General features: G+C 36.6%; 1 protein-coding gene across 1 annotated transcript in view; it reads left to right on the top strand.

The window, feature by feature from the left end:
• Positions 1–25,737, top strand: part of CEP192 (centrosomal protein 192) — an 89,970-nt gene that overhangs the window by 59,091 nt on the left and 5,142 nt on the right. The window contains exons 37-52 of the mRNA XM_075024266.1: positions 387–477; positions 1,205–1,381; positions 1,907–2,167; positions 2,377–2,495; positions 4,547–4,656; positions 7,045–7,186; positions 9,519–9,691; positions 10,052–10,175; positions 13,320–13,425; positions 14,840–15,044; positions 16,814–16,893; positions 17,771–17,866; positions 19,381–19,500; positions 23,327–23,448; positions 24,364–24,487; positions 24,932–24,990. Coding sequence (XP_074880367.1) covers positions 387–477; positions 1,205–1,381; positions 1,907–2,167; positions 2,377–2,495; positions 4,547–4,656; positions 7,045–7,186; positions 9,519–9,691; positions 10,052–10,175; positions 13,320–13,425; positions 14,840–15,044; positions 16,814–16,893; positions 17,771–17,866; positions 19,381–19,500; positions 23,327–23,448; positions 24,364–24,487; positions 24,932–24,990 — 2,109 coding nt within the window. The remainder of the gene's footprint in view (positions 1–386; positions 478–1,204; positions 1,382–1,906; positions 2,168–2,376; positions 2,496–4,546; positions 4,657–7,044; positions 7,187–9,518; positions 9,692–10,051; positions 10,176–13,319; positions 13,426–14,839; positions 15,045–16,813; positions 16,894–17,770; positions 17,867–19,380; positions 19,501–23,326; positions 23,449–24,363; positions 24,488–24,931; positions 24,991–25,737) is intronic.

The following is a 25,737-nucleotide window of genomic DNA, read 5'->3' as shown; positions in this document are numbered from 1 at the left end:
ATAACTGTGTCTTAAGGGTTGGGGGTTTTTTTTGTTTTGTTTTTTTTTTTTTAGGAATTTTTGTATTGACACAACTGCTGCTTGCTTTAGAAGTTCAAGCTGTTAAGTGCAATACTTGAACTTCAGAAAAGCTGTATTTATATATAGTTTGGGGTTATTTTGCTGTGTGAGGATTGATGTGTAATGGTGTATAATGTTGTAAGGTCTGTAAATTTGAGAACACAGAAATAACTTTCTAGCTAACATATTCTATTGTTCCAAGTGGTGATTTTTTTTTCATGAAATGACTTTAAAATTGGCTGTCACATTTCCATTATTTCCATGAATAAATTTATGCAGTTAACTTATATTTGCTGTAAAATATAACTAAACTTCATATTTTTCAGCCAGCAGAAATTAACTCTAAGAAATGACTCTCTGTCTGTGACCCAACATTTAAGACTGTTGATAAGAGGCCAGGATCAAGACTGCTTTCAGGTAACTGTCATGAAAATTTCTCTTTAGTGTTTATGACAATTATCATGACATGTTTACAATAAAAATTTCTTTGCCCTGAAGTGTTATTCCTTTATAAATGTCAGTGACTAGCAGGCTTTGTGAGTATTTGTTCTGAGACTGCCAAGATAGACATGGTAGCAGAACTTAAGCTCCACTGGCAACCTTTAGGAAGAGCTGAAACCGTAACAGTGTTGCGGCAAACTGCAGCTCAGTTTGCAGCTCTTCAAGCTGCTGTAGCACAACAATACAAGAGTCAGTACCTGGTGGAGTGATCTGTCAGTGGCCTTTCTTGCAGGAGGGATTCCTCACATGAGGAATCATGTGTACATGAGGGAGGGAGGGAGGGAATGAAAAACTGAATTAGCCTTTGGGAACTACTGTAACTAGAGGAGGTTTTTTGATATCTGAAATCTTAAACTGAGAGAGAATTAATGTAGTGCTGGTCAAGTTCAACCTTACCGTATTTGTGCATTGAAGGCAAAAAACTCTGTGGTCTAAACTGAGAGGCTTATTGTGGGAATTCTTGAACTTGGTTGTTTTTTTGTTGCATATTAAGCATTGTGACTTTAAGTACATGCCACTGTCAACCGACTTAATCCAGATTTTGAAGAAGTTAATTTTGGGTTACTAGTGAAGTAAGTCTTACTGCTCTGTGTTTTTCCTATTGTAGTCACTCACTTCTGATGTCTTTTTTTTTTTTTTATAGCTGCAAAGTATATTTGGATCAGAAGAACGCTTAACTAGTAACTGGGAACTCAAAATCCGTCCCAAAGAAGATACTAACATATACTTGTTGTTTGCACCTACTCGAATAACTTGCTTCTTTGCAAAGCTGGAAATCAAACAGCTGGGGATTCGATCACAGCCAGGAATTAAGTTTACTGTAAGAGTCCCAACCTAACTTCTAATAATTTTAAACATACATTTTTCATAATTATTTAAAATCTAGTACTGACTAGCTGTTTCTATCAAAAAGCTGAAACTTTTCAAGATGTACACTATGCGTATCTGTATACTTGTTAAAGATTGTATGGATGCTATATTTTGCAGTTTGAACATTAGTGTCATTTTGCATGCAATTTTTCCCCTTGAGAAGGAAGAAGAAAGATTTTTATACACTGTATTAGAAGTAGCCTAAGATTTTTAACTCTAGAACTGTCAAAAAATCTCAACTTGTCTTGTTTGATAGGTAGGCCTTAAATTAATTTTCAGTAGAACTTGAAAAATGTTGAACTTAGGCTTTTTTTTATTTCTTTCAGTCTTTTTTTCAGTTCACATTTTAAGCATTTTCATTTGTCTTTCTGTAACTCTGTGTATAGTTTACCATAGTTGTGCAGAAGTTTAGTAAGAAGCTTTCTTTCATTTGAAATACTGTTTCTTTGTGTTTTTTTTTCTTTTTTTCCCCCAGATACCGTTATCTGGATATGGAGGAACAAGCAATATAACTTTAGAAAATGTTAAAAAACTGTCAGATAGTTACATGGTAACTCTGGATGGATTATTGCCTGCAAGATTAAGGAAAGTTTCCTTCTGCATAAGAAATACAGGTTCTCGGGCTGCCTATGTTAAAGCATTGTGCTTTGCAAACCTACGGACAAAAACAGTTATGGATCCTCAGGTAATGACAGTATCTCCAGAGAAGTTTGTACTAAGAGAAGGAACACATGAAGTAAGTATAATACCTGATTCTGAGTAAGTTTTATTAATTTAAATAAATGCAATCAATGAGAATGTGTCTTACTAGTTCTTTATTAAAATCTTACTTAACTTGTGTTAAATCCTGTTTCACTTGCATTGCTGTGATCTGTTGACTCGTATTCCAAATGTTAGTACTAACAATTTTTTTTTTCTGAGTATGTTGTCTGTCTATTTTATCAGGTCATTACTATAACATGGAATCCAATGGAAAAGGAAAAGAACTTCCATAAAACAAACACTTTGGTATCAACGGTATGTTTTTTTTGTGGAGATGAAGTTTCTAGGCAGCAGTATCGTAGGTAAGCTGTACTTTGCTATTGTAACAGAGACAGATATTTAATAAAAAGTTAAAACTAGAGGTGTGTGCTGCCACGAGTATAGTTTTAACATACTTCCAAAAATAGCAAGAACAAACCAGAGGACAGTGATGATATGGAGAGACTTAGTATGTCTTACATCTGGTAGGTTGTTTAGTGGGGGTTTCATTTGTTAATTTGCGGTTTTGTTTATGCATTGTAGCTACAATCCTAGTGAAGAGATTTATTTTCTTCTTACATTCTTGAATTTGAGTGTGTTGGGTTTGGGGGAAAATTTTTGCTTTTTTGGGTTGGAAGAGAGTTGTGTTCTATCTTGGTATCTCTTTGCAGGTTTAATTTTTAAGGAAAAGGCTCATGAAAGTAGTAGTAATGAAATTCAGTAGTATTAAGTTTTGAACAAGATTCGCATCTTGGTTTGCCTAATTCTGTTGACAAAGACAGTGTTTGAGTAGATATATATTGAGAGAAATAACATCCACATACGCTCATTAACACACTAAGGGAATTTGTAGAATGTATCTTACCAAGCTTAAATAGAGGCTACGTTACTCTGTATTTCAATTTGCCTGACTCAAATGCATAAAAAATGGCATACTCTGCTTTTAATGACGTAAGTGGCACTTGACTTGTGCTGTGTATAGTGATAATGCAAAATGTTAAGAATAGGCAGAGCACTAAGGTGCTGATGATCATTATTCAGTGCAAAATTTCAAAATGGTAGTATTTCACTATTGCTTTTAAATGTGATTGCCTGAAACTTTATGAAAGTCATTGTCTTTATTGTTATCCAAATAAAGTATTAAACATAGCTGAACTTAACTGTATGACTGACTAAAAAGCTCATGGAATAGCTGCATTTGTGACCTTCTTGATAGAAAATTGGCTTATCTTAGAAGATGCTTGTTACTGATTTTTGTAGGAACTCTTCTGTCTGGGCAATGCTCACTATCATTGAATCGTTCTCAAAGGGCAGAAATACTTAGGGAAAAGCTTTGATCTGCTGATCAACAGAAAACCCATTGAGAAGCTTGATGCACCCATATAGGTAGTGTTGGAAACTTTTTATGCAGACTCTGGACATTGGTGTGTGAGTGAAATTATTTGTTGCTGATTTTATTAGCCAGCAGGCATGGCATTTAGGTCTCGAACATGGTGGTCTAGTTGGTTGTTTCTTAGGGGGAGCTTCTATGAAGTCTCCCTTGATAACTTGAAAGAGATACTGATTCCTTGAAATGACCAAGTACTGTAAGCCAGTCAAACCCCATTCTGTAATTGGGTACTAGAATGGGAATGTGATTTGGGACTTAGGGGCAGGAATGTGAAATGAGTAATCTGCCTAGTCTGCCAGCTTGTGGCTCAAGTTCTTCACTCCAAAAATATACATAGCCAGCAGCCTGGTAAGTACCTTAGACCTGAGAGTTAGTAGGGCTGAGGTATTCTTTCCATCTCTGTGGCTCTGACCCCATCTGAGTGCCAGGTTTCCTCTTCCTGACCTGTAGCTTCCCATTTTTTCCCAGGTCTGTTTATACCCCTATGCCTCCCAGTCTTCTCTGTCCTGTTGGCAGTCATGTTCCTTGGCTCCATGTTCCTGCTGTTGGCTGGAACCTGCTGCCACTATGCCCTTGACTCGTCAATTTTTCCACTCAAAAGGCTTTAACTCACAACCAAAATAGCATTCTCCTGCTTCCTGTGGTGATTGAAAAATCATTTCGATGCCTGATGTACTTATCAGAAATCTAGGTAGGTGTGACTGACAGCAGAGAACAAATACCTTGGAAAGACAAGTGTATGGTAGCCAGTATTTCAGTGGTTCCTTTTACTGTGCAGCAATAGAGCAGGTGTTTCTTTAACCATTTTAAGATGATGAAAAGATTTCAGTTTTAAATGAGTGCTCACAGATTTGAGCTTGGTGTATTCAAGAAATGATAGTTAAAATTGTGCTGAATTCTTACCAGTCTTACCTGTCTTTTCAGATTGTTGTTTCCAATACTTCGTGTGATTTAATGACTCTTCCTTCTTTATCTCTTTAATAGAGCTATGATATATAAACCTGAGGTAGAAAAAAACATAATCCCAGAAAACAGCTTATTGAGAAACATTGTATTTGATGAAGAATTTCAAGGGGAGCAGCTTGTGACAGAAGGTAAGCTTGTGACTTCTTAAAAAAAAAAAAAAGTAATACTTTTTTTCGGGTGGAAAAATGTACTTTTAGGCTTGAACCTTAGTTATTTTTCCACTATTTCTTTTTTGATAAATGTAGAAGCAAAATTCCCAATTTGGATGGAACTTTCTTTCTTTCATTCAATGCCTATCTATTTAAACAATTTACTGTACTTTTCTCCTAGCAAAATGAAACTTGGAGAGTATTTGTCTCATTAACAATTGAGAAGGATTCAGTTTGTCGCACACAGATATATCTTATACCTGAAAATTGAGAGGCAGATAGCTTTGCTGACATTAAAATATGTATTTCCCTTCCCAAATTAAATAACTTCTTTTTCTTTTTTGTACTTCTGCTTATGTTAACAAGGTATTTGTTAAAAAAATGCAGTATATTGTAAAGGTGTCCTTAAAAAAAACAAACCCCAAACAAAAAAAAACCCAAACCACAAAAACCCATCACCCTGCCCCAACCCCCAAACCATCAAAAAAACAAACCAACCCACCCCCCACCAGAACCGTTCAATCCCATAAGTGTCATGAACAAGCTTACTGTCAAACCTATTTCTTGAACTAGTTGTATTCACATATGGAAAGATTTTACTGTTGCAAGGCTACTACAACTGAATAAATGTTGTAGTCTGATTCTTTACCTATTGATGGTATCTTGTCTTTACTTGGAAAAGTACAGATTGTTGATCATTCATCTTGGTTGAGGTGAAATCCTAGTGAAGATAAGATACTTGGGTTCCTGAGTATGCTCTGAATTTGTTAAGCCAGTGTTAGAGCCTAGGCATCCTTGATTATCTCTTACTGCCTTATTACTAGAGTTTTGCTAATGGTAGTTTAACTTTTTTTTTCTTTCTGTATAAAACAAGGCTTACCTCTTGCATCCTAATGTTTTTTACTCTCTTTTTGAGAGTGCACTTTCCTGAATTTGTGAAATATAGCTTATTGTTCCCTATTTGGTCACAATTGTTCTATTTACTCAAATACTTTGCAGGAACTAATAGTAGTACCTAGAATTAAGAAATAGGATTTCTTTTTTTTTTTTCTGTTCTGTAAGATGCTCTTTTAGGTGAGAAGTTATTTTTTCAACATCTAAATACTTTTTTACTTTTTGGCCTTTTAAATGAAATACTGTTAAAGAGATGATGCTGAAAAAATGCTCAAAGAATAGAATGCCTTGGCTATAAGGATTGCTTTTCATGTAAAGCTGGATCCCTGTTTTGGTCTCCATTCCTTATTGCCTTAATCCACAGAGGTATTTGAAAAACCTACTAAGAAATGACATACGAAGGTTAGTGTTTGAAATAGTAAGGTGTCAGTTTTCACCACTCTGCTCACTTGATGCATCAGTGTGGTATGGTCCAGGGTCAGCAGTTGGAGGGATCCATGTTGTTGTTCCCAGTAATAAGTCTTCATTCTCATCAGCCAGAGAAGGGAACAGGATAAGGCCATTGGCACTGTTTTGTGTTTGCGTGAGTGTTTGAGTGTTTCTCTCTGGGTTGGTCTGTGTGGCTGGCTCTGTGTGTGTTCATGTGTGGGTGGGTGTTTACTTGGAACACATGCTCAACTTTGCTGCTGGTTGGACTGGTGGCAGCGTTGTCTCTAAAGGCTATCAGATTCAGCTACTCTCTAACACTAATGTGGTTTACTGCACTAACCGAACATCTTTTACATAGTGATCTAATATATTGCTAGTTGCTAAAGTATGCTTCAATTATTAATTGAACAGAGACAGTGTTTATTGATATTTAACTTCTAGCAACTATTTATTCTAAAGCAGTCTGAAAAGTTCTGTGACTTCTGTACTTGTGTCATCAAAATGAATATAGTTTGCAATGTGTACTAGCATCTTGTCTGTATATGGATGTATTGTTAAAGAGGAGGGAAGGAATTCTTATCAAGTATTCTTTGCAAAATCCTCTTGTGCATTTCTAGGTATCACTATGTACTTGACTATATTTTACAGGATCCCGTAATTGAAAAGTAACTTCTCTCAAGGTGAATCTCTTCTGGTGAAGCCATAGGAATGTATGAGTCTTATTTGTCAGGGTAAAAAAAGTAAACCTTAACTTTAATTTGGCATAGAATCAGATTAGTATATACCATTTGTATCAAGGTGGAAAATATGTATCTTTTATAATTAAAAAGTTAAAATTGGTGTGTATTTAGATTTATGTTACATCTCATGATAATGTTGATTTATGCCTGATAACTGAATTTGTAGTAAGTAATTTTTTGAATGATCCAGGATATCTTGGCAAACAGATTATTAACTAGGTCTATATCCCAAATCTCTGTTGTGTAATTTCTGAGTGTTATAGATTTGTTCTTATTAGAATTGCTCTATTGCTCTCATTTTTAGTATGTGATATCCCACGGGGGACAAATGATATCCATCTTTTTTATGCAAATATGCGTAAGGTTATCCTTTCTGTGGTTGGATATTCCACTTTTGATCGGGATGGATTTCAGCAGTCTCCTGGACGTCATTTGGAATCAGACAGGTAATATAACTACAAGGGTAACTGTCAAATAACACCTAGATGAAGTGCATCTCCTTTCATTGAAGATTTTAATGTCAGTGAAGAAAACTGACTTACTTTACAAGTGAAAGAGCTGGCTCTACAATGAGAATGGCTCTAATGAATATCTAGGTGGCTCTTGCAATTTTTCTCTATATAGACTGTTTAAACTGTTATGTTAACTTTTAAACTATTCACTCAACTGACACCATTCACTTCATCTGCAACTTCCTGTTCTTCATTTGAAGAGATGTGTTGTTTTGTTTTTTTTCCACCCATAGGCACTTCCAAAGTACATTAGCTGTTGTAGTCCTAATAGGACTATAACCACTTAATTCCTTGTAATGAATTTTTGATGTCTGGGATGGAAGTAGAGATATAATACAAAGGCTTAGTGGCCTTTTCCTTGTCCAGCCCATATGCCAGTCTTTCAGTGTGGTGTGTACTGTACTCATGAAAAGAATGATCAGTGCTGAGGCTATCCCCACCTCTGTCACTCCCTCAAATGAAGTGGTCCGTTACTGGGAGGATTTCTTTGGAGGACTGGCAGAGACCTAGTCTTTGAAATGGACCTGTCACTTTTGTTTAGACAGGTTGCTGTAGCATTTGGAGCCCTGTAAAGGGAAAGAAATGTCCAAATCCTATACAAGTCCTACTTACTAAGATAGTGTAGCATAAAAAGAAAATAAAGATGGGTTAACTTTAACACTGTAAGGAATATATTTGCATAGGTTGTTTCTTGAGTCTTCATGTTTTTTCTTCTCAAGATCCTGTTACACAGGTGACAAAAGGGTCCTGCCTAGTCTTGTTGTGTTTAACATTTACATATGTAGGTGTTGTCTTGGAATTGCTTGTACCTGTTGAACTCCGGATGCTGAACACTGTGTGACACTTCACAGATTTGTTGGCTAGCAAGGTGTTTGTCAGGCATAGTGGGATTGCGAAGCTAGAGGTTGGAAACAAATATCTGCAGCAGCAAGTAGGATGTTTCTCTTATTTGGTGGTTGTCATTTGTTTGTTTTTTTGCATTTGATAGCCTTAGCAGTTCTTCTAGATTTGAATTTATTCCCTGGCTAAGCATCATGAGGATCTTCATTTTCTGAATAAACTGTAATTCTTAGAAGAGACCTGAGTGTGTTAACTACTAATCTGACTGTTAGGAAATTCTGTGTCAAGGAATTATGTGAATCAATTGCCTTCCTAGTTTAATTGCTGTCTTAAGGGATGAATTCTCACAGGTATTAGTTCAGCTGTCCTGAACTGAGTCAGGATTCTCAGAAGCATTGAAAGTAGAAGTAGAAATAATAGGAAGAAGAGCTGTATGTTTGCACAATGTTGTATGGAGCAAAAGTTATCTGTTTTTTTCTCGAATTGTTGATTTCTGTTTTTATTTTGGTATTTAAAATCAAACTTGTTTTGAGTTAGCTTTTAACTTAAGAAAATACTCTGAATCCTAAAATAACAGCTTCTTAGCTTTCATACTTGAGCTTACCTGCTGTGTATTTTGCAAGCAAAGGTGTGAAATGCTAGGCCATGAAGGTGATGAAGGGATTGGAGCATCTGTCTTGCAAGGAGAGACTAAGAGCTGGGTTTGTTTAGTGTCGAGCAGAGAAGGCTTGAGGTGGGTGGAGGATCTTATCGATGTGTATAAATACTTGATAGCGAAGTAAAGAAGACGACGACAAGAGTCTTCCCAGTGGTGTCCAATGACAGGACAAGAGGCAATGGACACAAACTGAAATGCAAAAAACTCAATTTAAACATGAGGAAAAAAACCTTTTTCCTGGTGAGGGTGGTCAGACACTGGAACAGGTTGCCCAGAGAGATTGTGAAGTCTTAATCTGTGAAGAAAGTCGGACCCTGTCTGGACAATGCCCTGAGTACCCTGCTGTAGTTGACCCTGCTTTGAGCAGGGGTGTTGGACTAGGTGATCTTCAGAGGCCCCTACTGATCTCCAGCAGTCTTTGAAACACAGGTTTCATTGCCCGATTTCTCTCTGCAGTACCTTCTTAATCTGAATAAAATATGTATAGAGAAAGCATTTTACTTTATTATCACCTGAAGATAATTGTTTATTTTAGTACCTTCCATTCTGAATGGTACCTTCCACTTCTAAATATTCTGTGAAAAAGCTGTGACATGATATAGCTGCTGAATTAACTTTTTCTTAATAGAGAATTGAATTAAATTGAAGGCCCATGTAAAGAACATTGTATTTCAATACTAAATTTTGAGAAATACTAGGAGTAGGCTATTATAAGTACTCATAAGTTATTTTTATTACTACTTCTGTGTAATGCAATCTTATTTTCAGATTTGAGAACTCTGTCAGACATATTAATGCAACTTTGGATGTTCTTCCTGTTAAAGGACCGCAGGGTCCTCCATTATGTGTAAAAACTGATGATCTGGTTCAGAATAAATCAGATGCTCAACGGACTTGGGCTGTAAAACCCGAGTACTTGACTTTGACATCTCCTTCTATTAGTAAGTATTTTTTTAAGTTAATGAAATAACCATTCTAGTATTAAAATAACTGCACTGCATACTATGTTTGTAATTATTTTGTGTTTGTAAATGTGGCTTGGCCAATAACCTTGCTGCAGTAGCTTTGCATGTAAACAGTAAACTTGGTTTGAACACAGTTTTGATTAAAATGTCAGAGGTAGTGTGCTCAGTATGTGTATACATATAATAGGCTCTGCATACCTGTGAAGATTTTAAAGCATTGTGAAGGTAAAAATAGGGCAGAAAATGCTTTATCTTAATTGGTGCATATCTGAATCTTGGGGTCTTCTGTGAATTTTTGTACTTGTTAGCTTTTTATAGCTTTATCTTGTATTACAGGTGGAACAGCAGACACTGGACATGTACAAATTGTCAACAGTTCTAATAGGATGTTGACATTTGAGCTTTCCTGGCCAGCTCACTGCCTTACTATAACCCCCCAACATGGAGTTATTGAACCAGAGTAAGTTTCTTTTCATTTCCTTTATGTGTGGAAGTGTGGTGAGATTTTGGAGGAATTTATTTTTAGTTAGTTTAGGAATTTTAGTTTTTAGGAATTTATTGTAGTTTGTTCAGTTAGTTTAGTTTGTCAGCTAACATGCAAATCTACCTTTTGTATTTTAGGACCTTATGCTTTTATAGTTCTGTATAGAGGGAATGTTCCTCTGTCACCGAGAAAGTTATCTGGATGTCAGGAATTTTCTGTGCCTGGAAATACTATTATTGCATAATTTTCCAGGAGCTGGATAGTCAACAAAGCCTAAGTTTTAAAAATCTCCTTTCACAATAGTTTTTTGTTTAAAAATGACCTGTGTGTTTAAAAAAAAAAAAAAAAGACTTCTTCCTCCCCCCCGCCTTGCCCCCAATCAACCAACCAACCCAACCCCAAAATAACAGTTCCTATAGAATGCTTCTCTTTTGAGGACTTAATGTTTTCTTTTGCAAATGTGCTGATACTCATCAGAGCTTGATTGTGGGGGGTTTTTTTGTGTTCTGCCAGAACTGGTTTTTGCCACTCAGCCTTTGCCTTAATATCTGTAGATATGAAATGAATGACAAGCCAGTGTCAGATCACGTATGTCTTAATTAGCAGTATTTTGGAACAGTAGTCATATCACTGCTTGTGTGTATGAGACTTCTCACAGATGTCAGCAGTGTCTTTCACAATAAAATGCTTCAAAGTTCTGACCACTTCTCACTTCTAAATTTATGGGGTTTTTAAGGTCAGTTCAGAAAGGCTTTTAAGACCCTGTTATTAAACTATTCTCATATTAAAAAGAAAAAAAAAAAGTCTCGAGTTCCACAAAAATAGCTTTTGCTTTCTGAGTTTTATTTAAGTCGTTGCTTTAACTTTGTACATGTTTGCCCAAAGAAGATGCTTCAATTTCAGTTCTGCATCACTGTGTAAGATGTGATACATTTAAACGCATAATTCCATATTCACGTAGATGTAAATTCTTGGATGTATTGTTGGGGAACTCTCATCACTAGTGAGAACAAAATAAAGAGGGTTCTCTGGAAGGGCTAGGATATCTGCCACTCCTTGCAGATTCAATCTGTGCTGAGAACAGCAGTTTCAAAAAGAGATAATAATGAACAACTTTCCAGTAGCTGTGAAAGTAAGGACATCTTGAGTGTCTCATACCCTATACTCAGGACTGTCTGTGGAGTAATTTCTTAAAAAGAGGGAATTGAAGGCCACCTGAAAGCAACTTTCTTGCACTGCATAATTGTAAAACGTGTTCCCTTCACTGGAAAAGAATGAGTTGAAGCCTCACATGTTGGGTCCAGGTAAGTAGTCTGGATCAAAGAACAGAGGCCTGCAAGTAAGAAATGGACCTGTGGCAAGAGCTGACTTAAGCACAGCTTGCTGTGCTTGCCTGGTTTTCTACTTTCCATGACCATTGCCTTGCAGTGCCAAGAGCAGTCATCCTGTCAGGACAGGAGCCAGCTAGAATCTTTTATACTGTGCACTGCAATGGCTGGAGCTGACAGAATTCTTGAACTGATTTAGGCCAGGAAAGGAGAAGGGTCTGATTTCTCAGTGATGGTGAAAGAAGGTCCTAAGATCAAAGACTGACTCTGCCATGCTAGAGCAAGCAGACCACCCCCTGTTTCGCCTTGACTAAACCCCTTAAGTTACACAGAATAAGCTAAAGGCAACTTCAAACCTGCCTGAATGTGGAGTAATAAAGTCCTGTGTCCCTACTGAATTTGGTAGCATTCCAAGAGATTTTCTTTGGAGGGCAACTGAAACTAGCCTCTGGCATGTAGCTGTGCCTCAATGTTGGGAGTATTGGTGAAGTGCTGTGAAAGGAATTGTACTTTTGGAGCAGGGACTGTTGGAATCTCCAAAGGCTGCAAGAGCTGCCTTTTGGAAAGTATTTCTTCTGTAGGCTCTGCTCCTTTCCATAGCAATGAAAGTACTGAGAGGTAGTGTCTTTAGGTTGAGTATGACTCTTCTGACTGAAAGACACATCGTTTGTGACCCCATGCAAGTTGGATTTCCATGAGAACTTTGCAGTAAATGTCAAAGACAAGCTGGTAGGAGCAAAGACAGTGGAATGGTTTGTGATGACAGGTAGTGTTTGTACTTAGTAAATCATATTCTCACATATGCAGCTTGTACCTGAGAGAACTGTGAGTGAAAAGATTCTGAAAACTACTGAGATTCAAAACCCCCCACAATCCTTTAGGGAAATATCAGTGTCCTGATGTAATATTTTAAGGCCGTTAACATCTGTTCATTGAAGTTTGTAGAGATGGTCATATTGTGACAATGATTATGGAACTGACTTTCCTATAAGGACTGATCTTGCTCCTACACTAAACTTCTCAAATGTGAAGTGCTGTGCTAATGACATTTTAAGCTAATTCTTCAGGTGTAGCTTGAGTGCTGCTAACACAATCAATGACCTTTACTTCAGTGATTTTATACTTGTTTTTTTAAATAATTTATTGCTTACTTTCTACCCTCTTTTATTTAAATGTCTCTAGTATAGAATATGGAACAATGTAAATCAGAATTTTATGTTCTCACTGGTCAAATTTCTGTGTGTTGCCATAACTGCTTCAAGTGAGTTTAGACTCTTCAGTGTCCCCTACTCTAAATAACTATAGCAGGCATTGATTACATTGAAGGGCTTTTCTTTTTTCCAAGATCAGTTCTGTATGGGAAGGAGGAAAGCAAGCTGCTTCTCTAAAACTAGAATTAGTTTAAAAGATTCTTGAAATGCAATTTGTGCAGTATACTTTGAATAGTACAATTCCCTTGTTGACTAGTATTGAAGCTTGTTTTTCTGAAACATGTAGTTATATGTCTGCTTTACATGGCCTGACTGGTTGTATATGTTAACAGTAGATAAGACTTACTTTTTCCCTATGACCCCTTATACAACCATCAACGACAAGTTTATAAAGTGTGCTAATGTTAAGTTTCTGACTACTAAAGCTTGAAAATATATTGGATATCTGAATACCTTAAATTTAAATCTAGATCACCTTCACTGACTTGCTATCTTAAAAGTGCATCCTTTTTTGATGAGGGCTAGTGTTGTAGATACTCATTCTAATATGAGGATCATGCTAATTTTTTTTCTTTTATTAGGAGCAGTACACTAATTCTGGTGAGTCCTAATCCATCACTTGCCACAAAACCTTCATTAATTCCTTGGAGTGGCCTAATCTATATCCATTGTGATAATGGACAAAAGGTACGTGGCTTACTTGAGTTGAGATGGAAACTGTTTATTTTACTTAGCTGGATAAGGTGTAGTAACATTGCTAAAAGCTTTTAGGTATGAGACAGCAGTTCTTTCAACTTTTCATTATTCTCTCTAATTTGTAAATTTCTCTTGTAGGGGGAGGGGGGGAAGAAAAGAATAAATGTAGTTAAGATGCTGTTTTGCAAACTGAGATTCTTAGTTTATTCATCTCTAAAGAAATGCTATGATGTGAACACTTAGACTGAATTGCCAACAAAATTGCATCTGTATACCCACCACTGCCTTATGCATAATTTTCTAGAAGAGCTAAATGCATATATGTACATACGTGTATATAAAAGTAGTCTATAGAATATTTAAAAATAAAGGAAGTTAAAGGAGGTTACTGGACAAGTCACCATAGCTCCTTTTGCGCTCCCTTAAGATAAACTTAACCTTCTGACCAACAAGTCTGTGATAAAGAATGTCTAGAACAGGTTCTTGTTCTTTATGCATTTTAATCCAAGACTTTTCCCTGATTAAATTGTGGCATATGAATGTAAAAGCAGAAAGACCCTTGGTAATCTCCCCCAAAGAAATAGATACCTGTTTTGGGTTTGTTTTTTTTTAATTATTACAGCCAGTATGTATTTTGGGTTAATTGTAACAGTGCATGGAGAGAGAAATAAAAGACACTGAAAGGATAAAATGGCACATGTACTTTCCTCCTTGATGGAGGAAGGTGAGGTATTATACAGAATTGGAAACTGCCTTAAAACCCAAACAAACAGGGAAGTTGTTGAAAAGAGTGAGTTGAGAAGGAGGTGGAGACTGTGCACATATTTAACTATGTTATGTTCTACAATACGAGAAAAGGATTTAAGAGAAGAAACCCACTAGGACAAAACTAGAGAACGTAGCAAAAACAATCAAACTGTAGGAGATCTGGTAGTTGATAAAGCTTTTGCTATTTCTTTGCTACCTATCCAATTAAGCAAAAAGTATGCTAAGATCTTACTAGCATTAACTGAAACTTTTAGGAGTGCTAATTATGTAGCGCAAGTGAACACAAAGGTCATTCTGTGTGACGCAGCCCTCTTCTCGTTCTCTGCAAGCAGAGAATATTGTAGTTGTCAATTAAATTTAACTAGTTTAAATTATTATGTGTATTGAATTAAAACATCTAGATAGCAAATTTTCAGTAGATTTTCCTGTTCTAGATTAAACTTGTCCTAAATCTTTAAAATTTGTTAACTGAAGTTAGAGAAGACCTGGTGACTTAAGGTACGAGACTCTTTGAGAGAATGTAAAGCAGAACAACGTGAGCTCTTACAACTCAAGGAAATAGAGCTAAATAGTTTGACTTGTTAATATATCAGTGTTCACTATGTAAATTTTTTTTCCCCTCAAAATTGTGCAAAAGTTTATTGAAGTGAAAATTCAAGGGGCAGTCGCACAGAGTGTATCTGGAGCAGACTTTCCATCTAGAAGACGTGATATATTTACTCCACAGTCTGAAAGTCCTACTGTTCATGTGGCAAAGCCTCTCCCAGTGCTCCCGCTAACAAAAATGGAAATAAAGAACAGAACCATTGTTTTTCCTAAAACAAGACCTGGCCAAAGCTCAGGTAATATTGCTTGCTTAGTAAATGCAACATCTGTAGTATCTCATGTTCAGTGGTTTTGTTTACTGTATTGCATGATTGGGAACTTAAATTTAAATGCCTTGACTTTGTTTTTGTTCTTTTAGTCTAATAAGTGTGATTGACCAGCTCCCATCCTCTGACTTTAGTTTGAAATGTTACTCATTGTCATGGAACTCTTTTCAGAAGTTCCTTTTTTTTTTTTGTCCTTTTTTGGTCCTCTTTCCTGTCTTTTTTTCTTCTCCTTATGCAGTACAGTCACACTTTTCCCCACAGATAGAATTGCATACAGACAGGTACATTGCCAATTTTTTTAAGCAACTGTGATGAATGCAACCATGCTGTGCTTGGGCAAAGAGGGCACTATGAGGTTACTGCTTTTTGTTGAAGCTCTTTTGGGTCAATGGCCTTTTGCAGTAGACCCATTCTCCTCATCTGTCTGTGTGTCCCTAAGATGTGAGATAAATCTGCCTGCATGTAGCAGAGAAATAAATGTTCTTCCTTAAGACAATAGGAATGTCAGCTATGAGTCTGGCTATCCTTGTCTTGTACTTAATGATCGTGGAGGATACTATTGATAATGGAGTCTCAAATCCTCAGTCTGTATTTGTAGTTCCAGTAATGCTTAAAATTCTCCAAATTACTGTATGAAACTGTCATTCTGTTTATCTAGATACCAGATTTTTTTGGTAGTGCTTAGTTTTCTAGGTAAAGAGGATTTTTTTTTTTATATGGTTCACTGACACTACATTTTTATTTAACAGACTTAAGAACTTTCAAGGCTTAATTTATCAATTATATCTGGGTTTTTTTGCTACACTTACGAAAGAGGAGTATAATATGATACTCCTTTCCTATCTTTATAAATGTCCCATGTAATATATATGCAGTTAAACTTCCTGAAGTGCTACTCTAGACTGAGATGAACTTAATGTCCTGTTGATTCTTGGCAAGAGGCACATTTCAAGGCGTGAAATACGCTTACTGATACTGTCAAAGTTGGGATTTTCTGATCATGTCAGTGAGTTGTTCTTTCTGCAAGTCAAGCATAACCTTTTTGTTGAGTTTTTGTATATATACGCTTTATATATATATTTTTATATATATATATATATATATGCTGAGTAACAAATCCATACTAGGATGAGAACAGATTTTATTTGATGCAGCTTTATTTGATTGGTCCCAAACTAGAATGTTGTTAGTGTTTTTTTCCTGAATAGGCAAATAATACCCAACTCCCTCCCAGGATATCTTGTGGGGTTTTTGTATTTTTTTTGTACACTGGTATGTGAAGGTATCTGCCAAAAATGTGAATGCAATAAACTGAGACTGTTGGAGGTGACTTAGATCTCTCTGCTATTTGTCATGTTCTGCATTTATAAGAAGCTGACTTCCTACTACCAGCAAAGCATTCAAGTAATAGCCCATGATATGCTTCAGGTTCTTTTAGAGGATTATCTATTATTGCTTTAGGGTTATTGAGGGTGAGATTTAGGTCTCACTTTGTTTCTTGTAAGCATCTTCAATATGATTCTTCACTAGAAGACTTGACTTCCAAATTTCTTTTGTATAAGCTTTGAAGAATTTTATGACAGTGTGCTTTGAGTCTGCTCTTGGAGTTGGCGTGGTGAGAACTGTTTCCATTAAACTTGTGTGTGTCTTGAAACACAGTTTCTGTTTAAACTCTTTCTGCTAAAGAGACTTGAACACTCAAAGACATTTAATATACTAGTCTGAAATTTCTCTTCTAGAGAATTACCTGGAAATGGAGAATAAAGGGGATGAAAATGTGAAGTGGCATTTGTCATCTTTTGCGCCACCCTATGTTAAAGTGAGTGAATGCTTGCATTGGTAGTTTTGTGCAAATCTCTGTGGTTTTTTTCCTTCTCTCTTCTTGCTGCTCTTTCTCCCTCCAGCCTCTCAAGAAAGGATATATATTTGAGCATGGACTCAGTTACAAAGTTTCTTTTTGTCTCTGTCCATGTCAGGGAAATGTTTTACTCCTTTTTTTTTAATCTCTAATGTGCTCCCTGACTGTGAATCTCTGTGGGACAATTTCTGGCTTATAGAGTTTGCTTGTGCTCATCCAGTGTCATCATCCAGATTGCATTAAGTAGTCAAGCATACATGAAAGATGTGTGTCCCTTTTGTCTCCAGAATGCTAGACTTGCCTTGTTTCGAGACTTGTGCTGCTGGAATTATGCTGTACATGGTACCCCTGTAGGTAATTTAAGTTAGGTCAAGGATACTTGAATTACCCCGCTGTCGCCTGTGCAATTACTGTAGCTGTACCATTGATATTAGCGAATGCTTCCCTATTTTTTGATAGTCTCTAATGCTGTGATGATCACTTTGATTTTATGCTAGAATTATTGTGGTCTGTTGTTGCGAAATGATGAAAAATGGTTACGTAGTACTCTGAGCTGTAGCCCAGAAGAGTGAGTATGCTGTGTTCCAGCCAGTGCACCCACCTCTACGCTGGAAGCCAGTAGTCATGGTGACTGCATAAATGTTGTAGTAGTTGTAGTTATTCATTTGCTTTTTGGGGAGTCAATATTATTTCTTCACTTGAAAGCAGCTTGATGGGGCGTATTTTCTTCAGTCCTTTGCAAGGGTGGTGTGTGTGGGGATATACTGTGGGGGTTGTTTTGGTTTTTTTTTGTTTTTTTTCCCCACCTTCTGAATCTGACTCATAACTTTATTTCCAGGATGTAGATGGAACTGGTTGTGTTTATAGGGTTACTTACTCCGCTTTCAGATGTTCCCGTGTTTCTGGTACTCTTGAAGCTTATGGAGAAGAGAAGGTAAACTGACATTTATAAATATTTCAACCATATTAGTGTATCTCAGTTGTAAAATAGGATCTTGCATGAGAAATTCTCTGAAATAACAGTTGAATTTTTGAAGCTGGTGGTACTTTATCTGATAATGATAAAATGTTGACCTTTCAAAAATTGGGTTCTGTGGTGTATCAGGTAGTCAGTATCTACTTAGCACAGCTGTTAGATCAGCTGAGTTGATTCTAAGAATTTATGCAATATGTATATAGTTTGACTTTGATGTGGTGGTGTTTTTGTGTGGGTTTTTTTTTCCCCAAGAAATTATTCTAGAACAAAAAACTGTTTTTAAATGTTTTGTAAAAATCCACAAGAAAATCACAAGTAGTACTGGCTTCTTATGAAACTGGTGTGAGAACCGGTTTCCCTTTCTTAGAAGCAGTCTTGTCATACTTGTTCAAGAACAGTTGTCTGTTCCTAATTTCCTTTGACTTACAGTTTTATCTCCTGACCAGTAGAGGGTTTCATAACCACAATTATAAAGCACATCTAAGGACATACTGAATGGGTTTCTGTGGGGCTTTTGTCCCTCACCTTCTCCCTCAATGCTACTTCAATTCTATCTGTTCATCTTCATGCATTATTATGACATTCCTTACCGACACTATGATGATGCAGTTTGTAATCTATTTACAGGACATAAAAAACCCCTTTCTCCTGTCCAGTTTCATAGTTATTTCATAATAGTGAAAACCATTATTTGAATTTAAACAATTGTCTTTGCCTTAGCCATACTAGTTCAGGCCTATTTGAATAACATTTACGTTATTGGCGTGTCAGGCTGTTGGCTGGAGCTGATAAGGTACAGTGCTATCATGATTTGCTGGTTTTTGCAGTGGATATGATAATATTCAGCTAATTAGATACAGTTGTAGTGATCTATTCTAATCTGCTGCTCCCCTTCTTTCTTCCCCCAACCTCAACTCTTAAAACAATGCAAGTTTACTCTTGAATTAACCTGGTACAGCACTATGTGGAGACAAGCCTTTGTTACATAGGTGGCCTTTAAGGATGATCAAATGCATGGCCTGCAAGTCGTTTTAAATTTCAGGCCGCCTAGTAGTTGTAGCACAGTGTGCTTACAGACTTGGAGCTGAAGGAGTACAGTTGTTCACAGCTTAGCTGACAGATGAAGGAAGGTAGTGCTGTCTTTCAGCTGCACGTATTTCCCCTCCTGGTCCCCTTCTCCCCCATTTTACTAATAGAAATAATTGTGCAAGCACTTGCCGACTTTGCTTAAAGTAGATGAGCTGAACTCAAATTTTGGTCGAGATGGCTTGCACAACCTATTTCATCAAAACTTTTTCTCTTGTGGGCAAAGGACAAGCTGTGTATTGTTTTCTGCAAGATATGTGTGGAATGTATGTTTGTAGTGTGTAAAGTTTGTGCTGGCTTAACTGTAACTTTTTGTAGGTAAAACTGTGACGATGTATAGATTATTCTAATAAGCTTCTGCAAAATTTTTCTCTTGGTTTTTGTAGGTTGCTGTAATCTTTTTGCCTAGAGATAAAGGGGATTACTCCCAGTTCTGGGACCTTGAGTGTCACCCAGTTGAAAAACCTAGTTGGAAACACAAATTAAGATTTCAGCTTTCTGGAGCAGTGAGTATATAAATGCTATAAACACTGTCCTGAGCACAAAGTTTTGATAACAACTTAATTTTACGATACAGTACTCTCTTATATGCACTGGCTTATGCTGGAAAAAACCAAACCCTGCTGATACTTTTGCTGGTTTTCTTATGTTACAAAAGTACCTTTTTCATCTTGCTTATGTGATAATATGTTATTTTTTGCCATTTAAGATGTAAAATTTTATTTTGCTCAGAGAAAGAGACAAACTTGCCTTCTGTGGGAATTGTTTCTGTAGACACAAGATTTGTTTGTATCAGACACTAAGTGGATTGGTTTTGGTTTTGTAAATAGATGGCAAAGCAACTGACTTTTGCTATAATAGGTACCTTAATGCAACATTGGAATTTTAAAATATTCATATTGGAGGTATGGATGTGTTTCTGGTAGAATCTGTTTGAGTATTTTATCAGAGTAACAGTGTAGGTGGGCGTGATTTTGAGATTTGTACACGGGAGCAATGGATTTGAGTGCTCCTTTTGCTCCCCTGTTGTTCCTCAGCTCTAACTTTATGGTGAGGCTTGGAAGGAGGGGTTTGGGAATTAGAACTGGTTTTCTGTGTTCTCCCTCCTTGCCTTGCTTTTAATTCCTAACTCACCATCCATACAAGAGGAGTCTACATAAGACAGAGAATCTATTACTATTAGGAAGAATTAATTCTAATGATTACTTAAATGAGCTGAATGTGAAGAGCTTTGTACGTTCAGTATTGCGTGATTGCTATGTAAGCTTTGCTGTTCTCTCCAGAGAGTTTGACTTAATTTTTCTCAGAAGCCCAGATAAAGATTTGGGAACTTTCTTTAGAGTATCGAGCCTGTTTCAGTAGTAGGAACCTTACTTACCCTTCTTGCTGGGGTAGCTTACCTTTTATCTTATAGGGTCTTTGTTTTTCCCAGTTGTTAACTGTGTTGAAAGGGGGACTTATTAAAAAAGAATATGTTAAATAACTTCTAATTTTGGCATGAAGAATTGGACCTGTATAATGTTTCATTTGGGAGGGTTTTTTATTCAGCTTTCATCTAATTCTTGAACACAATTTTCCTTAAAATGAGGAAAATGTCTATGTCATTTGTCTGTTTAAAGCTAGTTGAAATTGAGAGAAGATGCATTCTTTATCAGAAATCTAGAGTTTTGAAGAATTCTTTTCTTAAAAAGTGACTAGTTGTCAGAGTTGTGTAAATCTTTGAGCAGCACAAGTTGATATTAATGTTTTTGAACTACCGTGTCAGATTTGTTCTTGATTTTTTTTTCAAAGCTGTTAACGATTAGATCTTTTCAACATCTCTTTGTGCATATGGGAAAAATTTTGTAGAAAATACTTGAAATGTGTCATGATCATTTTGAAAAAGAGTTGGAAGTGAAATAGTTTATCAGCTAGGTAAGGAACTATACATCTGTTTGGAAGAGGGATCAACAGAGAACCTTTACTTAGGTTGTTGCAGCTTTTTAATCAGATCCACTTTTAGTCAAGGAAAGTCAATTATCATCTGTTATGTCCTAGTGATCAAGACTTTAGACTGTGTTACTGCAACATTGAAAAGGACTCAGATCCTGCTGGGTTTGCTGAGGCAGAGGGCTACAGCTCTGGTTAATGTGACTTTTGATAGAATGAAGTGGGAAGACTGACTGTCATTCAGAGTGACTGAGTGGTATTTATTTATAGCACCACTTCAAAAGAAATGAAAAATTTGGAAGAGCTCAGGAAAGAACTGAAAGAACAAGGTGAAGTTAGGAAAATCAGTGGCACTTACCACTTCCATTTTTTTTTCCTGAAAAACTAATTAACTGTGACTTTGATTATGCTCTGCGCTTGTTTGCAGTCCCTACCACTGGAAACCATAGTCAGGAGCTCAGAAAATTATGTCTCCAAAACTGATCCTGGAGGCAAAGGGAGGGGGATTCTATATCTGCTTTGTAGCCCCAGCTTCTTGATACTGGCCAAACTCACTTTTTTTTCTTTTCCTGAGAAACATTTGTTAGGCTGCTATCAGGTATTGCTCTAAGATCCTTGAGCTAAGAATGGGTATCACCATTGTGCACAGAAGTCTTGGATGGGTATTTTGGTCTAATTGTTGGTCCCTTCTGGGTGAAACGGGGAACTAGCAAGAACTTGCCGGAAGGCTGAGGCAGTACCTGTGTTCTGATTGTTCCTTTAGCACATAGAAAGTTGAGGTCTTCGTAAAGAACCTCTGGTGTTGTTTGAAGATACTACAAATGTTAAGTGTTGTACCATTCTTTAGTTCACATGGTTTATGTACTTCAGCTGTGTTAACTATGTAACTTTTTAATGTATCATTTTGCAGCAAACTGAGCTGAATTTACTTAACACAAAACATACTGCTAACTAAGAGTCCTGGTTTGATTATTATTATCAGCATTACAAAGCTTCATCTTCTTTGGGTATCCCAGAAGTGAGAGGAAGAAAAATCTTTTTAAACTCTGTGAGCAAAATAATTTTAAAGCTAAACAAATTTCTGTGCTCCTGAGGTGGCTTTGAAACAACAGTACTCAGTTGTAACCATTGGACTGTGTGAACATACTGCTTTCATTTGAAACAGGAAAAGGCAGTATGGGCTATAATAAAGCATGCAGTACTTCAGGATGCCCTTATAAAGACTGGGGGAACTTCTGATTGTTTTCCATAATGTGCCTTATTCTCATGCAGTAAACTTGCTTTATTGATAAATTAGAATTTGAATGATAACACTGAAGCATGACACCCATCATTTTTCACTACATGGAAAGTTAAAAGCTCTTGAAACAAGACACCGATACAAATCCTTTCTTTTCTTTATGTATTGGGTTCTACTGTGGTTCATGGGTTATTTGAAACTGAAAAATATTCTTTAAAATTAAGGTTATATTTTTTTGGCTGCTGCTCTTTCTGACAGACTGATTAGCAGCTCTTTCAGTAGAAGAAATGAATGTCTGAAAGACATGTTTGTCATAGCAGCTCTGCTGAAGATGAGTCTATTTTTTTAATCTTTTCTGCTTAAGGGAATCAACTGCTTGTCTAAAACATCAGCACTGTTTCAAAAATTGAGATAATGTTGTACGACCATAAGCGTAGGAGGTTCTTTTGGTTCTTTAACTTTGTTCAAGATGTTGTGACCCAAGGGACTCCAAACAGTATCTAGCTAGGTGTGTTAAACAATGCAGAATTTGAACTTGGCTATTTGGCAAAGTATTCCCTTAGGGTGATCTGGTCTCCTTGGGTTAGAATACACTGAATGGGGGTCCTGATGATGGTAAATATTTTGGCCTAATTTCTGAATGTAACAATTACCATGTAATGCATTATCAGATTCTCTCTCTTTCTGGAGAGACCTTTCTTTGAGAAGGATGTGTTGTTCGTAATACAAAATTACTACAAAGTTTTTTGCGGTTCTGAGAATTCAAACTATAATGATGACTTATACCTTCCTTTTTTCTGAGCAGCTGTTTAGCCAGCTTTGCTGTTCTTGAGGCATATGGGCAGAATATCTGCAGAGGAATTTTTTTTGTTTTGGCTCTTAGTAAAATCTTCATTGCTAGCAGTCTTCTCGAGATTCCACCTGTAGTGCTAGTTTGTTGTGAACTGGCTTGTAACAAATTAAGTATTCATAAGACACAGAAGCCTGTTAAAGTATTCATCCTAAATCATTGCTTCTGTCTCAATGATCCAGACTCTACTGTTCCTGAAAGATTATACTTTTTATTTAAAGTCTTGGATTGGATAAGGGAAATGACTTACATGTTTGAATACTTAAATACTTTTGAATGCAAAGTTTAAGGGCTTCTCTATTTTTGCCAATAGGGTAGTAAAACAGAAAATGAAACTTCCATTGTGAAAGGTTCTGCAAGTGCCCTCACAAAAACTGACCTTCCAGTCATACCAGAAATGAAGGTTTACTCTGAAGCACGTACAAGTAAAGCAGGGTATGTATGGACAAAACTTGAAAGGAGAGAGTCTGCAACTGGGTAAAAGGCAGGGGGGAAAACCCAAACCAACCCGACAACCAAAACCTTTTTTACCATTAGGACAGCTGTGTGGTAGAACAGGCTGTGCAGTCTCTGTCCTTCAAGGTTTTCGGGATCTGACGGGACAAAGCCCTGAGCAGGCTGGTCTGACCTCACAGCTGACCCTGACTGGAGCAAGGGTTTGACCTAGAGACTTCCTGAGTCTCTTCTGACCTGAATTATCCTATGATTCTACGTTAAAGAGTAAATAGCAGCAAAAAACAGACTTGCCAAACCTCTTAATGGCTTTGTATTGCTTAATCTCCGATGCTTTTTCTTTTCGGTTGAGTTTCTAAGTTGCCTAACCGTGATTTGCTGTTGTAAATGGACTGGTATCAGCAGTAGAATCTTGTGTATACTTGTTGTGTACTCCCCTTTTGGGCACTCCATAGAACTGTAAAGTCACTTCTGAGAAGACCACTGTACTGCATGTCTTAACCTTGCTGTTCTTCAGTCTTAAGTTAATTGCCAGTTCCTTTCCTATGGGATGATGTGAATATGTCAGGGGAGTAAAATGTTTTGTTTTGTTTAAACATGGCATCTCTGAGAAGAGTCTGGTTCTTTAGTAAAGCATATGGGGGAAAAATTCAGACTGTGAAAGTGCATATAAGTAAATGTACATATATTTATGCCATGGTGATGCTTTCATTATTCTTTCTGGCTAACATGTAATGCCTGTAAGACTTATGGTGAGAGAGTTGATGCTTTCAGGATCTTCCAATTTTTCCTGATTTAGTCTCAGAAAATACACCTGTTATCTTGAAGTATGCAATCAATACATCTAGACCATATAAGTAGGAAGTCTTAATATCTTAAATCCCTTTTTCAAATCAGGCAAAATGAGATAATTCGAGGGGTATATGCCCCAGAAGACCTGTACACTTTTCCTCCAACTAGAGTTGGGGAATCATGCACATTAAAGGTCAACTTGCGGAATAATTCCTTTACAACACACTTGGTAAGTTTGACAGACTTTATTTTAAATAGATTTTCCTAAGTCCTTCCAACAGTTCAACTGCACTGGTTTTTTTACTCTTGACAGAAGATTGCAATAGTACAAGTCTTAGTTTGTTAGTTTCAAAAGTCAGTATTATATCTGAAGAATTTTGCTCTCCTGTAATTTTTCTTTCTTTAGTCTGAATCACTGACTGTATTTGTAATATATTTGCAACTGAAAAAATAATAATTATAGTTTGCATAGATTTTTTTATTGTCCTGATTTTAAAATATTGAGATGTGAATTTTTCTTACTATGCACAAATGTGAACATGCTTTATTTTTAAACCCTGGGTCTGTGTAAAGCTGTATTTGTAAGTGATCTGATTTATCTTAAGTGTGTCATAAATTGGATATGATAGGCTTAGATATAGTGCGCTTTTAAGCATTTTGTTTTAAATTGCAGCTGAAATTTGTAAGTCCCGGAGAGCCTTTCTACATCAAGCACTCGAAATACTCTCTAAGGTGGGTAATGCATATGCTAACATTCTCTCCCAACAAAAAAATTAAACAACTGATTCAGTAAGATAAATATCTTCTCAATGTCTACAGTGCTAAAATGTAGATATAAATATCCAACATTCTGGCTGTCTAGTTAAAGGGGTTTGGTTGGGGGGGGGGGGGCGGTTTTGTGTTTTTTGGTTTTTTTTTTTTTTGCTAAGCTGTACTGTGTAATCTTGGTTAGAAGCAGAATGAGCCCACACAGTTATTTCTGCATCTGCCAATTTCTTCCCTGCAAATTGTTTCTAACAGTGCTGTTGCTTTTAATACTAAGCCTAATGCTTCATTTAACCGTTTGGCATGCTGTGCACAATCAAGTCATTCCTTCCATTTATACTTTCTGCACAACAGACGAAGCAAATTGCTTTCATCATGCTTCTAATTTGACAAACCTGCAGAGCTGCATCAAAGATTCTCTGCAAATACAAGGTTTGAGCATCCAGTGGAATTGCCTGGTCATACCAAGTATTTCAGTATATTACCTGCATAAAAGGAATTTTCAAGTTGGTGGTAACAGTCCCTCAAAATAAACCCAATCATCTTTGGAGTTCTTTGCAACAAGTGTTTGACAGTCCTATTAGTCATCTCTTCAAGAAGTATAGCATCTCATGCGCTCATCTGTAACAGTGGGATTGTCAGGAAGACAGAAATGAAACCATTTCGTTAAAAGTCATACAGCATGTGTTCTCAGTGTTCAAACAGGTCCCGGTT

This window comes from Buteo buteo, chromosome 3 (genome assembly GCF_964188355.1).
Source record: "Buteo buteo chromosome 3, bButBut1.hap1.1, whole genome shotgun sequence".
NCBI classification, from domain to species: Eukaryota; Metazoa; Chordata; class Aves; order Accipitriformes; family Accipitridae; genus Buteo; species Buteo buteo.
Note: the sequence above shows the minus strand (reverse complement) of the source record. Positions and strands in the feature narration are given on the sequence as shown.